This window comes from Numida meleagris, chromosome 16, assembly GCF_002078875.1.
Source record: "Numida meleagris isolate 19003 breed g44 Domestic line chromosome 16, NumMel1.0, whole genome shotgun sequence".
In the NCBI taxonomy this organism is placed as follows: Eukaryota; Metazoa; Chordata; class Aves; order Galliformes; family Numididae; genus Numida; species Numida meleagris.
In genome coordinates, this window is record NC_034424.1 from 5,789,291 (window position 1) to 5,806,908 (window position 17,618).

Sequence of the window (17,618 nt, forward strand, 5' to 3'; positions counted from 1 at the left end):
CACCCCATTGCGCTCGGCGGTGCATGAAAATGGATGCTCCTCTTTCTGCAGTTGGAGCGGGAGGTGTGTACATGTCTGCGTTTGCTTTTCACCATGGTGAGATAGCTCAGTGCTGGCTGGAGCCTGAGCCTGTTGGCCCCCAGATTCACCAGAGAACAGAACACTCCTGCCTTTACGTCACGGTCCCAGCAGGGCTCTTCCAGCTCCTTACGCTGTGTCCTGACAGCGCAGCGCAGCGCTGGGATGTTCGGGGATCGCTGCCGCGGGCACTGCTAATTAACTGGAAGCTTTTCCTTCCTGGGAGCGTATATTTAATTTCTTACACTGGGAATAATTAGTGCTGTGGAGCACCGGGCATTTCACTTACAAATCTAAGGAAGGTCGAGGGTAGCTGAAAGTGGATAAGCACTAATTCAAGTCATTGTAGATGGGGTTGGTTTTTCTGCTTTTTTTTTTTTAAGCACTTCAATTTCCTCAAAAAATATATACTCCTCTGGGAATGAATTAGCTGAAACTTGAATCCCTGATTGGAAGGCGCTGTCTTACTAAAATAATAATGACAATACTTAATAATGGTTATAAAAATGATTAAAAGTACTCTCAGGAAACATGTATTGTGATCCCGTAAAGGCTTTTATCAGTGGATATCGGTACTCTTCAGAACCTAACTGTCACCTCCAAACAGTGACAGGCGCTTTGTTCCTGTGTGTGTTACGTGAGATTTTCTCCATTTTCTTCATTTTTGCTGAACGCCACCAGCAGCAGAGCGGGGCAGGGAGCCCAGGGCTTCTTGCAGGTGCTGCAGTCCAGCCCTGAAATGGGGCCAGCTTGCTGCTTGCTGCTGTGGGACCTCGTTACTCATCAACGTTCAGGGCAATGGAGTGGATTGATGCTGGGACTGATGGATACATCCTTACATGAGCTGTGCCCCGAGCTCTGTGCAGCACGATGGCGTGGTTGGGTGCGGTGTGAGGAGAGGTGCTTCATCAGCTCCAGTAACCCCCATTCAGTCCTGTCCCTCCCAGCCCACACTGCTCTCTGGTTCTATGAAAAGCTCCCTGATGTTGGCCAGAGCTAATGCATTCAGTGCAGGCTGGTTTCTGCTGTTTGCATGGCAAGTTTGGAGTCACGGCAACGCACGTGTCCGTGGTGCCTCTCACTGCCCTGAGACAGCACTGGGGGGAATATTGCCTCCTCCCCATCCTCCTGGGCCTGCCAGGCCTAACGAAGCGCAGCGCTCAGAGAACTTGTTTTCTTTTCTTCCTCTCCCCTTCCACCCCCTCCTCATGTGTAACTTGATCTCCAAGGCCTGGTCTTCTGCCTTGGCAGATTTTTCAGCTCTTGAGTGGAAGAAATTAACTGCTTAGGTACTGTCAGAGCAGAGCGGGCTGTCCTGGTCCTCCTGGCTGCTCCGAGCAGCGTGCTGGGGTTGCACAAGGTATCTGTGAAGTCAGCAACTTTGAACACCTTGGTTTAACCTCTGCTTTTATCTTTTTGTTTGCATTTCCATGTATTTTCATTAAATAAATTAAAAAAAAAAAAAAAAAAAGGAAATGCTCCCACTCAAATTCTGAGTCACAATTTGGCAAAGAAACTTCGCCAAAAAGTTGTTTTCTGATATTTTGCAAGTATGCATCTTTTCTGGCTCTGTGCTGGCTGTAAGCCCTCTGCTCTGGGCTGGCAGAAGATGCTGAACGTGGTCGGGCTGCTGAGCTGCTGTCCTCTGCCCACTGCAGCAGCTCTCCCTGCCCGCTCCTTCTCCCACCCTTTCGATGAGACAACCAAGTGATGGCAGTTCAGCAGTCACAATAAGGTGCTTTGTGTTGTTCGGTGTCCTTCAGGTAAACCTCCATTTTTTTCAGCTCTGAGAGCTTCAAGGTGCCTCCTTCTCTTTCATTGCCTGCAGACATTTCATAAGGCTTTTAATGGAAGAGACCAAAAACTTTCAGTGGTTTATAAAGAGCCCCTTTGGACTTGGTTTAACCATGCAGGCTTCAAATGCCGGTGACACAGGCAGCGTTCTGGGGAGCTCACAGCCCTTCTTGCCTCTTGCATGGTCTCCCAAAGACAGCCAGCTCTGCAGGAATTCAGCAGTTCCCTCTGCCTTGTTACTACCTTAAAAAGGAGGATTCTGCCCTGCTGCTTGCAAGGAATTTCAAATAGCTGCACGTCTCTGTAATCCCACCACTTCTCAGCGAGTCCTCGGTCCTGAAGATTGCAAATAACAAACATCTGTTAAATCAAGGAGCAAAACCAACAAATGCACATGCTGCATTGCAAAACCTTTGTTTTCTTGTTGGTGCGTGCAGCGGGCTCCTTGCAACCTGCTGGGTTTGTTTCTTCCCAGGTGCCTGAGGCGCTGACGTCCCGCTGTATGGGCAGAGAGCTCCGGGCTCTCGGTTCTCAGCTGGCTGGGTGGGTTCTGAAGGAGGGAAGACTCTTTGCACTCAGGTGTTGACCAGCCTTTGTTCGATAGGTTTGCGAGGGAGGGCTGCCGGCGTGGTAGGAGAGGGAATACCTGCTCTAGAGAGATCATAGCGAGAGAGTTTTGGTTTTAATGTGCTGTTTTAACTAGCAGTGATATATGCTATTGTAAACATGCCAGCTGAGCTTTGAGAAGAGCTTTAAATGGAGGCAGAGTAACGGCCTCCATAAGCATTCCAAAGAGGGACTGAAGAAGGAAAGGCAGAGATGCTGGCGCAAAAAGCAGGAGGAGAACAGCAGTGGCATCCGTGCAGTGGGACTGCAGCAGGGCACTGCTGGAGGGAGTCAGACCGCTGAAGGCACAAAGGTTCATGGTGCAGAGCAGAAAGCAGCCTGAGCCTGTCCTGGCGTATCTATCACTGGTGTCAGGGCCTGACTGATTCCTCCTGATTCCCCGAAAAACAGCAGCCTGAGATCCTTCAGCATCCCTGTCGCTCGGGTTTCCTCCTTAGGTGTGTGAGCAAGCGGACTCATGTAGTCACTCTGTGCGCAACCACCGACGGGCTGTTCTCACCCTCACCTGTGATGTGGCAGGGATTGCTAATGAAGCATGGGCGTCGCTGCCTGTCTGTGCAATGCTGTCACTGCCAAGTAAGCAGTGGCTGTCTGGGTGCCTTGGAAGAAGACGTGTTGTCCCCTGGATTCCACTGTATCAAAGGGCAGATGGAGAAGCGCAGTGGTGGGGGCTCTGAGAACCCAAAGGGAAATGAAGATCTGTCCGACAAAGTGGAGCACCCTTGGGAAAACAGGCAATATTGCATTTGCTGTCAGATGAAAGCCCAGCTTTGGTACAGCTGGGTCTGTAGCACGCGTTGTGTCATTTGCATATTTCAACATAGGTTTCTTTGATCATTTCCATATAGTCATCTATTTATAATCAGGTAATGGTGTTGGAATGTGTCACGCCGCTGTGGGAAAGACGTCATCAGAATAGAGGGTGACCCAAGAATGCTCAAAATCATGAGTAACCTTAGCACTGGATAAGAATAACGCATCTTACCAATGATGTGAATCAATTATTTGTTGCTGCATGCATCCACGGACAGCAAAGTGCTTTACAACCTATATTCAGTTGTTTTATACCTGTGGGGAAATTCTCAGCTGCATTTGCAGAAGAGCTAAACAAGGCACAGGTAACCTGTAACGGTAAGGAGCATTGCTCTTCTTTGCCCACTGTTTCGGGCTCCTTCTAATTCAAGTGACTTTTTCATCTTAAAACAGTTGAATGCACTTAGGAAAAAATCCCCAGCATTTGGGCCTTCCAACCCCATCATCTTTCTGTGTTTCAGAAGAGGGTTTTAAAATGAAGCTCTGCTTTTAAATGGGCGACGAGCACTCAAGCTGTTTTTAATGGTATCGCAAGAAAATTTGCTCCAGCTGTTAGCGGGGTGGGACCAGGCCAAAACTCACTTTCTGCTCATGGAGCCCAGTCCTTTCACTGCCTCAGTCATGCGTGTGGATGTGATCGCTCACTTGGAAAAAGCTGTCCTCAAACGCTGCGTGGCTTTAAGAACAGGGTGAATAAAATAGTCTCTTAGAAGAAGCTCAGACATTAAAGCAGTTGGCTAAAGAGGCTTATGCTCTTGTACGAGCATGAACAATAAGGGCTAACAGCGTACCGGGTTGCATGAGCAAGAACACAGCCAGCAGGTCAAAAGGGGTGATTATTTCCCTCTTTTTGGAGCTGGCAAAGCCACATCTGGAGGGCTGTGTTCAGTTCCCTCCTGGTACCAGGAGGTGTCAAAGCAGTGCAGCTCGGGGCCGCCGGGCTGCCTGGGGACAGGTGATGCCTGGGGCTGAGCTGCCTGTGCCGAAGGGAATTGAAAGGAGAGGAAGGGAAAGGGCAGGCATTGCGCTCTGTATGGCAAAGCAAAACGGTTCTGCCATTCTGCAACAGAGAGACCGAGTTGAAGATTGCATCAGTTACTCTGTATTCCAAAAGTCTGCACGCTTTTCATGATAGATTTTACTCTAAGATGCGCATACAACAAACATAAAAGGGATTAATAGATGTCAGCCCTAAGAGTAGCAGTGTTTGTGTGATGCTGCCAATGTGGCTTTTATTTCTGTATCGCCAGCTAATTTCATGGCATGCAGTAAGTGAAGAGAGCACTTGCTCTGAAGCATTTATGGTCGAGCTTGCCATGACACAAATGAGGAAGCACAGAAGGATGAAGTTTGTAGCAGAGGGACCACACAAGCTTGTCTGTGTGGACCAATAAAGGGAATTAATTTAAGGGTTTATCTCCAGAGGAAGTTATCCCAGGATGGCTCTTTGTGCTCAGCTCCCTGAGTGGAAGCATTGCTCCAACAGCGAGGTTCTTCTGCAAGTGGGTTAATTTAATTTGAAATGAGGCATTCTTCTTCTGGAATACAAACCCCAGGAGCTCACCAGGAGTGTAATCTGCCTTCATTCTGCCGGCGCTGCCGTAGGAACCCTAATTGTGTTGGCTGGGTGCTGCCGCCTCCGTACTTCCAGGGGAATTTTACGGGAATTCCAGGCTCCTACAGCTGCAGCTGAACTAGAGGCAGGAGGGGGATGCTCGTCACATGCAGATGTTGCGTGCGTGAGGCTGGGTCTGCTCTTCAAATGTTGCTTCACCCCAGTTCCCTGAGCATGACAGTGGGCCTAAGCACAGGATGGTCAACTCAGCTTTCAGCTCCTCTTTTATTTTTCATTTTTCCCAGTTCTGCATCAGCTCTTTGTGGTAGTGCCTACTGAAGCTGGGTGGGCAGGGAGCGAGCAGAGGGCTGTTGGTTTCCTTTGAGCCTCTCTTGCTTCCGTGGGATGGAAACCCCCCTCTAGAAGTAGAGGGAGGAAGAGAGGGCCTGGGGATGGCATTGCGGTCCCCAGTGCACATGGAGCCAGGTGGAGCACGGCTGCACCTCGACTCTTCCCATGGTTGTCTGAGTTCCAGGAAGCTGAAATTCTGTCTTTCTTGGTTTGTCAGATGGGAATGTCTATGTTATCTTTGAGAAGAAGGCAGGAAGCACTTTAATCACCATGTTGGCCTTACCATAAGCACTTCTCTGCTAGAAATGATGTGGCTAGTGTTATTCAACCAAAGCTGTTATTGCAGTTTGGCCCGGGCCAGGGACCGGCCACTTCTTTTTAAGCTGTTTTCCAAGCATACGCCCCGTGGGTCAGAAGACTGAAGCAATGTCATGCCGCAGAGAGATGGAAGTTGGCTCTCTTAACAGCAGGGTCCTCAGGTGCTGGAAGGCAGGAGAGCGGGAGGCAGCCAGTAACATTGCTGCGGGCCTTCCTTGGCCTTTCTGCTCCGGGGGCACCTCGTGCTCTGAGCACCACAAGCACCCGAGCTTTGGGAAGTGAATGGGCATCGTGTAGTGACAAAAACCAAAACCCGCAGCTGTATGCACAACCGCTTCGGTCTCCTTTACCGACAGCTAACTCGAATTTATGCCGAAATAGAATATAGAGATGCCGAATGTAGCACCTCCCTGGCCGGCAGCAGCAGGGTTAAGGAGCGAGGGCGTAGCTTGCTGCCTGCCGTCAGGAGGCCGGCGCGGAGCTGAGGCGCGGAGGCTGAAGGGGGCCCTTTGTTGGCAGCTCTCGGCCTCAGCACCCAGCACCAGTGCCCTCCTGCTGCAGCGGCCGGGCGGGGGGATGGCTGCAGCCCTGTCCGGGCCAGGGGACAGCCGGGCCCCGGGGGCTCTGCGCCTCTCGGGTGCGCCCTTTTAGTGGTGCGGGGAGCTCTTCTACCGGGTAACTTTGAGCGAGAGGAGCTGAAGGGAGGAAAGGAGACCGCACAGCTGAGGCCAAACTCTAACAAATGAAAATGTTGGAGATTTGCTTGAAATTGGTGGGCTGCAAGTCGAAGAAGGGGCTCTCTTCCTCCTCCAGCTGCTACTTGGAAGGTGAGCGGGATGGGAGGCCCCTTTGGGAACGCGGGGAGGCCCTTCTGGGGATGTGGGAAGGCCCTTCGGGGGCATGGGGACACTTTCTGGGGATATAGGGAGGCTTTCTGGGGAGCTGGGAGCCCGCTGCTATCCCGGGAGCCGTGGGGTTGTGTGTGCACGGCTTCGGGACCAGGTGATTTTCATTAAGCGCAGCGTACAAAGGGAGCCCGGCTCTACCATTTATGGTTGTGAAATGTCAAGTGATCCCGCGGCCGATCCGGCAGACAAAGCCATCTCCGTGGGCCTGGGCTTCGGTTATGCCCGGAGAAGGATCTCCCTTCCCTTGGGAGTGAAAGGAGTAAAGTTACTCTGGGCTCAGGAGGAGAATCCAGATGAAAATCAACTTGCTGAATACAGCAAAGTACTTTCTGTGCCCGCTATTTGCAGTCTGTTGGTTCGTTTTGGCTGTCCCTCTCTGCTGGCCTTTCCTGGGCTGAATTTACTTGGGTGATTGCTTTGAAAAAGTGAATTTGAGCCACCCCTGTGGAACTGAGACATGAATTAACACTCGGGGTGAGCAGGCGCTGGGTGCTCAGGGCTGGAGGCGTTGTGCAGGGGAGCCCAGCCTGGCCCCATTGGGCACAGCACGACCCCGGAGCTGCGTCCCTTCGGCCGTGGCCTTGCTCTCTACACCACTGGGGCTTTGGCTGGGCCCCAGGAGGCCGCAGCCTGCTGTGGTGTGTCGGGGCGATGCATTCCTCGGCTTCTTTTGTGTCGCTGGATGGAACTTCGGTAAAAATAAGCTGCGTGCCAGGAGTACTTTGCTAACTCATCAAATCAGAGGGAAGAAATGCAGCCACCTGACCGCGCGCAGCCTATCGCCGGCGGCTCTTGCTCAACTCTCGAATATTCAGCGGAGAAATGTTCCTCAAATTCATAGTTCAGGAATCTCAAAAACTACAAATGGCCGCTCACGACAAACCGAGCCGAGGGGATCTCGTGTCAGGAGCCTGTGCTCATCGGACGCGTGCAGCGGCTCTGAATAACTTTGTGTTGTCAGGGGGCTTTTTTTTTTTTTTTTTTTTCCAGTTCTCTATCTTTTACAATCCTTTTTAAAAGTTTCGCAAACGTAGTGGTGGGTGGACTGTGAATAGCGTTGATCTTCCCTACGTGGCCAAACCATGCGGTGAGCTTTTAGGTGCGTCAAGCCTCTGTTTGTGGCACTTTGCCACGGCGGTGCTGGCTCTGGGCCCCCTGCTCTGCAGCAAAGCCTTCGGCTGCCCATGGAGAATGGGCAGAGCTGCTCGAGGCCTCTGGGCCCAGCAGAGCCAGGGCTGGGGATGATGTTACCGGGGTGTTACCCGGGCTGTCTGTGCAAGTTTTCTCTTTTGTATATGCTACAGCCACTCCCCCTCCCCACTTTGCAATGCGGTTGCATAATAGGATTAGAGCACAGTTTGACTTGCTCCATGTTGGCAGTATCGAGTTAACAACATGATCAGACACAGTAAACACTGCGGTATTTTCACCTTCAGCTTCTCTGAGACTGTGGCTGTGTCTGTATTTTCTATAAAGAGATGGGAAACGAGCACTGGAAGAACTTTAAAACACGCTTCTCTCAAAGTAGCTCAGCCTCTTCTCAGCACAGCATGGGGCAGAACTGCAGCCAGCACCCACGGGCATGTTAAAGCACTGCAACCGAGATCTTAATGCATTTCCCCTGCGCTGCTGTGACAGCTGTTAGGACACGGGTAACTCAGGACCCACCGTGACCTGCTGGCAGACCTCTTGGAGAGCAAAGCGAGAGGTGAAGGGCAAACAAAGGAGTGCTTTCTGTTATTCCTTTCTACAGCTGAAGGGACCCCACACAGCTTTCATATTCAGGTTGTTGCGAGGTTGAAGGACTGAGCAGAAGAGCAGTGGGACCTTGTGCCAGTGCCCAGCGTTAGGGCACAAGTGAAAGCCGTTTGCCTGCAATACGCTTCAGATAACAGGTTCTTACAGGTGGGGCTGTTAATTTTGGTGGAAACCACTTAAGCTCGCAGGCCTACAAAGGGCAGACTGGCAGATCCTCAGGAGGGCCAGGCTTGTGTTGAGGCCACCAGGCATGTCCCTGGGAGCTGAGTGATATGGCCAGGCTGCTCCCCGCACAGCCCTGAGCTTCTGAAAAGATTAAGGAGATTATGGCAATATCACTGGAGGATTTAACTCTGCTGTTGTCTTAGTTGTATGGGAAGCTGCTGAAGGCATGAAAGGAAAGCTGAGTTTCTTTACTATAGTAGACTAGGAAACTTTGGAGAGAGCTGCTTAGAGGCTGAACAGACCATTGGTTACATGGCAAACCAGTGGCAGCTAGGAGGATAGATGGAATTTTACCTAATTCAGTCTCTTGTTTTTCATGCATTTAAAAAAAAAACCATGACAGTGTGTGATGGCTAACGTGAGGCTCAGAAAATGAGATTTCTTTGTAGAATTATTAAACAAACTTCTTGAAGGTGTTGTCATGAGGTTGGGGTCTACAAAAGAGGTTCAAAACCTCAGCATGAGGCTGCTCCAGAGTCCCCATGTGTAGGTGCATCGACCTGCGTGTCAGCCAAGCAGTCTGAAATGTTTCTCTTCATGGTGGTTCTCAGAGCTTCGTGCTCCCTATAACCTGCAGGAAGGAGGATGGCTTGTGACGTCCCCTCGGTGGAGGCACGTGCTGTGTCAGGAGGAATAATTCAGTGGTAAGGTTGGCACAGCTGCCCAGGGAGCACTGGGGTCACTGTCCCTGGAGGTGTTCCAGACCTGCGGGGATGTGGCACTGAGGGACGTGTCAGTGGGCACGGTGGGGTGGGCTGGGGTTGGACCTTGGGATCTGAGAGGGCTTTTCCAGCCTCAGTGTCTCTGTGTCCTCTGCAGACCGCCCTGCATGCTGTGTGTTAGCACTGGGCTGAGCTGAGACCTTGAAGATTGCCTTAACTTGATCAAAAATGTATTTTAACTGGTTGTATGACTACTGAGCTTCCACGCTGATGTTTTAAGCTGGCCATTTTTTGTTCTCGCTTTTATTCCCCCTAGTAAATATTATTTTTAAATGTGAGATATCTGAACTTCTGTCATCTGCTTCCTCCTTTTTGCCTGTGCCAAACTGAATAATTCCACCCTCACTTCACACCAAGAAAGGGTAAAGAGTAGAAGGGACGAGGCACAGCAAGTACTGCTGCCAATCTGATCTGGAAAGCAGAACGTGTCCATGTCCCAAATAGGGGCTGAAATAGTCTCGCTGCCTTTTTGGGCTTGCTCTACCACTGAAAAGCAGAAACCTTGTTTAAAACCTGTCAGCATCCTCTCTAAAGCAGAAAACTGGTTTAGAGGCACTACTCAAGCCCTTTGTTTTCAAACCGAAACAATTTCTGCCCTGCCAGCTGTCAAATTGCCCATATATCTTTTTTTTTTTCCAGCGTGTCTTGTTACAGTTAGAGCAGAAGAGCTTGGGGAGGAGCAGCCCACAGCCATGGCCTCCCAGGGAAGAGCCTTCTGTTTGTGTCCTTTCCTCCTTATGTTTTCTGCTCCTCATCTCTTGGCCTCGCATCTGCCATCGCTCAGTAGAGTTTTTGCTTTTAAATAAGTTTTCTGGCTCTGTAGTGGCTTGCTAGTTGTGTGCTTGCTGCAGTGGTTCTCGCCTGCCCCATCCTTATTAAAAGTATCTGGCTGATGATGCTTGTTACCATTTCCCGTGGGTTGTGGTGAGGAAAGTATTATCATCTCGGGCAACTAGAGCTGTCTTCAGGCCTGAAACTGATCATCACAGACCCAAGTTCATCTTCCCCTCGCAGTCCGGAGCTGCTTAGTAAAATGGGGCACTATAGCTGTAAACCTCTGTGGTTCTTTGTTCAGTGCTATCCCTCCCCAGGGCTCTGAAACAGGCAAACCTCGCTACTTCTGCTTTCTGCAAAGTAAAGAAACCAAACCAAAAACTTCACTTTTGAAGTTTTCAGGAATACAGAAGCGTCATTTATAATTCAGTTGGATCTAGCCACTCTTTCCCCTTCTTCTCTCAGTCATTTTAGTCTAAGATTAGGCATCAGTTTAAGTAGCAGACTTAGCAGAAATTCAGATTTTATTTCTACATCCACTGTTCCTCTCTATACATCCACAACTGTGATGCATCTTGCTGGAGGAGGATGGTATTTACCATGTCATTAAGGGGTTACAAATGGAAAATACCCAGTGAATGAACTGTAGTGGAATGTGCAGGCTCGTAGAAGAGTGAACTCTCCAAAAAGAAATTAAAAAAAGATGGAAGATAACAGAATAATATCTCGGAGGGAGTGGGAGAAGCCATGCCATTAGGGGGTACTTAGCATTAGACAAGACAAAGCACTGCAATTGACTGTGGGGCCTCTTTGTGCATGGGCAGTGAAGCAGGAGCCAGAGGTACCTTCTTCTGCCTGTGGATGCTGGTCCTTTCTTCTTGGAGATAACCATATTTCATCGGGAATCTGTCAGAGACCAGTAAGGAAATCAGTGGGACAGAGAGGCATGGGGCTGGGAGCATTGGGAGTGCATTAAATCTGCAGTGATTCTGCCACTTATCCTTATTTCTTTTAGGGGAAAAAGGAAGGAAGGGGGAAGGTAAGGAGAGGAAAAGCTTTAGACAGCATGTGCTTCGACTCCAAAGAGATTACTGAGTGTATTCCGTTCTCCCTTGCTTTGGAAACCTTGTGGAAAAAATGCCAGCGCAGTTTGTAAGAGCACAGGATGTTTGTTTTGCAGGGAGACAGGAGGTCTCCTCCTTCCCCCCGGGACTGCCCCGCAGTCAGCTGTGGATTTGCTGCTTGTCATGCTGTGCTTCTGCCTCTTTTCCAGCCCTTCACTTATATTTTTAAGGGAATTTGCTTGTATTGGTTTGGACCAGTATTGTTCACATCAGAGAACTTCTTACACAGTCCCTAGCAGTGATTCATGGCTTCGCATAAACAGTAATTAGCAGGGGATGGCTATGCTTATGAAATCTTTTGGTGTACAAACATAACTATCTCCTGGTGCAAACTTAATTCGTGGAAAAAAAAAGACGTTCTTATGGCCAGTACCTTAAAATAAAAGCTCTTGTTGTCTCATTTCCTAGTCTATTGGAGAGTTGCCTTTAGCTGGTGGGAGTGGGGAACTGAATGACAGTGCTGCCCTGGCATCCAGGTGCCGCCTGAGCACGGTGCGATGGAAGCATGAAGCTGTGGCTTTGCAGGGATGCAGCAGCAAGCTTTGTGGCTGCCTGGAGGGAATCTCAGCGTGTTGATAACCGATGGAGCTCACCGATGGAGCTGGGCTTGCTTCTCGCCCCGTCACTGAGCAAGGACACTGTCTTGTGGCCCAGCAACTGGACTGACTCATCCAGAGGCCTCTGGCCCGTTGAGGAACTCAGTGGTGCTGTGAAGCTGTAGATAAGACCAGTGTAGGAGGTGAAGAAGCTGTAGTGTGTTGGAAAAGACTCTCGATGCCATAATATCGCAGAACCATTTGAGTCGGAAGGGACCCTTAAAGGCCATCTGGTCCCACTCCCTGCAATGAACGGGGACACCCACAGCTCCACCTCAGAGCCCGTCCCCTGACCTTGGGTGTCTGCAGGGACGAGGCACCACCACATCTCTGGGCAGTAGTGTGAATGAGCTGCACTGTCTGATTGCTGCTCTGAAGCAGAACGTCTGGGCAGATTTACCAGGGGATAACTCAAAGAGAGATGAATGCTGCTGACAGCTGGCTGAACAGGGCACCCAGACGGACCTGTCCGCTCTGGTTCTCTTGCTTGGTGGATTTGTGTCCTGAATCTCCTAATAGCCTCCTCTAGGGGCCCAGACCTTCAGCAGTGCGTGTTGTCACAGTCCGTCAAGCTTCTCCCCCCTTATCCCGCTCCAGCCACACATGGGCCTGGCCGTGCTGGAGGCTGGAGGGGAGCCCGCCTTGGATTTCCGGCCTTCCTGTTGAATCAGGCCCCGGGGGGCAGGCGTTTTCCTTCCTTGCTGAGGTTATGGCCGGCCCGCGAGGCGCAGGGCCTGTTCTACGCCGTGTCGGGCAGCATCGCTGCTCACAGCTGCCTGCTGACCGTGTTCACGTGGTGAAGTGATGATATCTCCTGCCTCTGACAGCCCCGTCCCCAAAGCATGGATGTGCATTGCTGTGCAGTTGCTCCTGGGGTAGCACATTGGCACTGCCCCGAGCCGCCCCAACCTCCTTGTGACATCCCGGTGTCCTTCCCCATGGTTTGGAGGGAAGAATTGGCAGGAATGAGTGGAACTGAATTCCCCAACCTACTTGGATGTGCCTAATATCATAAATCTCATCTTGCTTGACTTTCAGTGTTTCAAGTTCCGATGATTTCATTTATAGGGTAATTAAGAGATTTACCTTCTAAAGGTCTTTGCTGTTTTCAAGTCTAACCATCGCAGCAGTTAGGCAAGAGCTGAAGGATTTACGGAGCAGCTGGCAGCCACCATGAGCAGCCCTGCCTGCAGGCAGAGGGTTTCTTCTGCTGCATGGCCAAGGCAGGCAGCTCGCGTGTTGGGAAGGGGCTCTGCACTCACAGCCTTGTGTGCATGTGGCAGGAGGTCTGCTGCAAGGAATTGCCCAGGTTTGTCCTCTGATATGTGAGGAACGCAGATGTTGAGAAAATTAGGAAAATTGTAGCACGTGGACTAAGCAGATGGATTTTATTGGCAAAAATGAACCTGCTTTTCCCCCTTTCTCTTCCTGCAGAAGCCCTCCAGAGGCCAGTCGTGTCAGATTTTGAGCCCCAGGGACTGAGTGAAGCCGCTCGCTGGAACTCCAAGGAGAATCTCCTGTCCTGTCCCAGTGAAAATGACCCCCACCTCTTCGTTGCACTGTATGATTTTGTGGCGAGTGGGGACAACACTCTCAGCATAACTAAAGGTAAGAGAAATGTACGGGATGGTATCAGGAGTCAGTGAGAAGCATAGAAAGAAAAGCCACAGTGGAACAACTGAGTTATACGCTAAACCCTATGGAATTTTTTTTTACTGTGGGAATTCTTCTTAAACAAATACAAATATTTCTTGAAGTCGTAACCTTTTAAAAGGTTAGAACTAGCTGAGGTTTTTGCATTGGACAAGGCTGTGTCAGAGGGAGGTCTCCACTAAGAACAAGAATTTGAGCTGAGAAATTGAACTAAGCTGACTTCAGATGCAGGTCTTTGTCGTTTTTATTGTTCTCCAAAATGCAGTCCTCCTATGAAAAATGACTGTACAGATAGAGTGTTTTCTTACTCAGTCCTCCCATTCCTTATGTGCACTTCAAGTCTGCTTACTTGCTGAACAGAGTGAATTGTTGCCATTTATCCACTCCTGGTCTAGCCCTGTCAAGACAACTCAGCTCAAATAAAATTTGTTGGAATCTTTTTTTAAGCTCAGGCAGCATCAGAACTGCTGCAGAACTGCATGAGAATTTCACAGACTCTTGGAGCATGCATGTCACTTTATTTGGCTTCAGTGGTCCACTCAAGCTTAAAGAAACGCACATGGTCCCTGCTCAGTCAGATACCCATCCTAATCATCTGTAAGCCAGCAATAATTCACGTTTTTACTCCACTCCTAGATTTGCTATGTCTAAATATGTTCTCTTGTTGTGCTAAGGTGAAAAGCTCCGTGTCCTGGGCTACAATCATAATGGAGAATGGTGTGAGGCCCAGACGAAGAATGGACAAGGCTGGGTACCCAGCAACTACATCACCCCGGTGAATAGTTTGGAGAAACATTCCTGGTACCACGGACCAGTGTCACGTAATGCTGCTGAGTACCTCCTGAGCAGCGGCATCAATGGCAGCTTTCTCGTGCGAGAGAGTGAGAGTAGTCCAGGACAGAGATCTATTTCGCTGCGATACGAAGGAAGGGTGTACCACTACAGAATAAACACTGCGTCCGATGGAAAGGTAGGCTGCAGGCTGTCCGTGCTGTGAAAGAAAACCTTGCTGGGGTGCTTTGTGCACTGACTGTTGAAGGTCAAGAAGTAATAATTGAAACGCGCAATTCTGAGCCCCCATCACAGTGTCCAGCATCCACAGTTATAATGGACTGTGAGATTCTGACCAGGCTGTGATGAAACACGCTTATTCCTTTAGCCAGCTGGTGAGATATAACACAGCTCAGGAGCAAAACGCTGTCCTAGAGCTACATCAGAGCTGAATGCAGTAGATATCATCAATAAGATGTTATCTAGCAATGGGTTTTCATTACATATGTTCAAAAGAACCTCTAGGACTGCCAAATCAGAAAAGTCTGTGCCTGTTGCTAATAGCCCTGTAAGTTAGGAACAGAATACCTTTTGAACTATGCAGTCTCATTTTAAACTACTATTTTGATTTCTCTACAGTATTTCAATGTGACCGCTGAAAACGGGTAGGCACCTTCTGATTTCTATGGACCCCTTTTCTAGTGTCATCTTTTCTTTTCTGTCTCTATGTGCTACAACACTGCTGCGATGCCTTGTTTCGTGGATGCTGCAGAGAAATGTTAACATAAGAATGAGGCTTTCTGCAGATTTTTGTTGGAATTTTGTGGAAGCATTTCCGCTGGCATTGGATTTCAGAAATTTTTGTTTTTAATGAATCTCTTTTAAGCAGTATCTCTTTGGATCCTGTGGAGAAGTTGCAGCATGGATCTGGAGCATGGCTGCTGAGGCTCTTCTTGCCAGCATCTAGTAGTTGATAGTTATTTAAAGTGATGTATATCCAAGTTATGGCGCTTTGGTTCTTCCTTTTTCCTCCTTTGTAGACACGAAGGTGGTCAAAGTCAGCTCTGTGAGTTGCTGACATGCTGCAAACTCAGAGGTGTGCATGGCAACCTGCAATGTCCTTCCTCCTCCTGTCCCTCTAGTTGATGTCCCTTTGACTCACATAGACACTGGCAGATGAGCAGTGTGCACATGTGAACGTTCTGAACCTAGGCCTCCCTCAGTCGGTGTAAATAAGCATGTGTCCCTCATGCTATAGCATGCTCTCCATTTTAACCGTGGGAGGGTTTGGCATATGAAGGCTTTCATCCCAGCAGAGCTGTTTTTATCCCCCAGAACAGTTCTGCAACGCTGCAATGATTTGTTCAGGTCTGTATTGGCCAGGTCAACTGTTCATTTTCCACAAAGTTGCTTGAATTGATGTTTTTTGATAAAATGTGCAGGTCAGCACAATGCACTAAAGCAGACCTGCAGTCGCTGGTGGTTGGAAATGCACAATGGAGAAGCAGCAGTGAGCGAGAGCTGCGAGAGCTGGGCTTTGGGAGGAGGCAGCTGTGTGCCGAGGGAAGGGAATTGCGTTGTGCCAGGCTGCTAATTGCAGCCTGGCATGTTAATTCGCATTTGTTTCCATTTGTGTTAACAAACTGGGCAGCAACATGCTGCCTCTGCTGCCCACCTCCGGCCTGCGCTGGGCTGGGGACACCGTGCTCTTCCTTTCACCTGCCAGAGTTTAGAGGTGAGGAATACAGACAGCCAATATCTCCGCTTTCCCCTCGTGAAATGGAGGCTGCTGGATCTCAGAGCTGCTGCTGTCATGCTCCATTACCCGTGTTGCACACAGCGTGGCTCTGCAGAAGGAAAGCTGCTACCTCCAGCTCCCTGGGCACCTGGGGCCGCCGCAGCCTGCTGTATCGTTAGTCAGCCTGTCTGAGGTGTTTAGTGTCAGCAAGTGCTGCAGGAAGGGTGAATGGCTTCGGTGGATCGTGTCCTGCAACTGTGAGAGCGATGCACTGTGAGAGCAAAGAGCTTTTCCAGAAATGTGCCCAGCAACTGCTGCTTGGTGTGGGGTGCGCTGTGCGTCGCAGAGCCCCGTGCAGCCTTTTGGCTGTAAGAAAAAGGAATAGGGAGAGATGGGAGATGTGTACGTCTTAGCTTTAGCATTGTTCGTGCTGAATGCACTGAGATCCAGCATCATTTCCTCAGGGAACTTTTTCTTTATTTCTCATTTTAATGGGACTTATTCTTCCGGACCACCTCTTAATGTTTTTTTTTAGGAAGACATTCAGAATGACCTTTCTTGATTTGGCTGGCATGGTACAGCTAGTCATTTGGTAAACCACTTCCGTGGAGCAGAGCACTTGGTTTTCCTGACTTGGTAGTACTTGGGGCAAAGCCTTCTATTGAGTAACCGGACTGAGCAAACAGCATTGCTGAGCCAGTTTGTGAAATCCTGCTGTCCTCAGCGTTAGGGGCATGGGACGTTTGTTGCCTGAGTCTTTTGGAGCTTCCAGTGGCTTAACTGGATGCAGGCTAGCTCCTTTACCATGGATCGCAATCGATTTCTTGGTGTAGGCTTTTCATGTTGTTGGCTGATGGCAGGATGGGGAATCCCTTTGGGTTAAGGGTTTGGTTCACGTGGATCAGCACCCCTACCTCCAGTTGGAAGGAACACGGTCTGATAAGAGAAACTGTGGCTAAACTGACTTCAGATGTCAGTGCTAAGATTTAGTCAGTGAGAGAGGGGAGAAAAACTGCCTCCAAAATGAACATGTTTGGTGGGTGGGTATGTTTTTTCATGTAAACAGAAAACTTTGTGTGTATTAAGGCATGGAGTGCTGTCCCATGGCCTGGGCAAGGTTGTCCTGAGTTCTGTTCCCCAACCTGCTGCAGGTTTGCTGTGAAACCTTTGGCCATCTATTTAACTTCCTTCTCATAGGATCATACAATCTGTCACAAAAATTGGAATATTTCTTATTTCTGTGAGATTTTGAGATCATGAGATGCAGACCATCATCAAAGCAAGGGCAGCTTCCTTCTCCTTGGTTCCCTAGTAATTCCAGGTGATCCAAGAGTTCAGCATGATTTTACACATCAATCCTCACTTTTGTACACATTTTACATATTTTAATCCTCAGTGTAACATGGGAACAGCTTGTACTACTTCTCACACTACAAGTTGTTCCCAAATAGATGTTGTTTTGCATTCTGGTTGTGCTGGCTAACGCTTGGTGGTCTGAAGAGCTGTTTGCTTCTTGCCATGCAGCTGTAAGAGCCTCTCTTCACCCCTTCTATTCTCAGAACATCTCTTTTTAAGGTGATTTCACCCCTGGCCATGAAAGGTGTTGAGGTTTGATCCAGTTACTTCACCAAAAAAAGATTTGACTCAGTTTGGTTCGGAACCGAGCACTTGGTCCCCAGGAGAGTGCCTCTGGTTTCCAGAGCTTCCATAGGAGCTTTGCTATCAGCAAATGTAGCAAAAGGAGAGTAGATGTGTTATCACCAGAGCAGTTAATTGTTCAGGTCCAAGCAGGTAATCGTTTTGTTCAAGTGAT

General features: G+C 49.3%; 1 protein-coding gene across 2 annotated transcripts in view; it reads left to right on the forward strand.

Annotated features, from left to right (window-relative positions):
- ABL1 (ABL proto-oncogene 1, non-receptor tyrosine kinase) overlaps positions 1-17,618 on the forward strand; it is a 65,995-nt gene that overhangs the window by 30,319 nt on the left and 18,058 nt on the right. The window contains exons 1-3 of one of the 2 annotated variants that reach the window (XM_021413672.1): positions 5,999-6,363; positions 13,078-13,251; positions 13,971-14,266. In XM_021413672.1, coding sequence (XP_021269347.1) covers positions 6,279-6,363; positions 13,078-13,251; positions 13,971-14,266 — 555 coding nt within the window. In that variant the 5' untranslated portion in view covers positions 5,999-6,278. Of the gene's footprint in view, positions 1-5,998; positions 6,364-13,077; positions 13,252-13,970; positions 14,267-17,618 lie in introns of those variants that run through there. The other variant, XM_021413671.1, reaches the window with a different exon arrangement.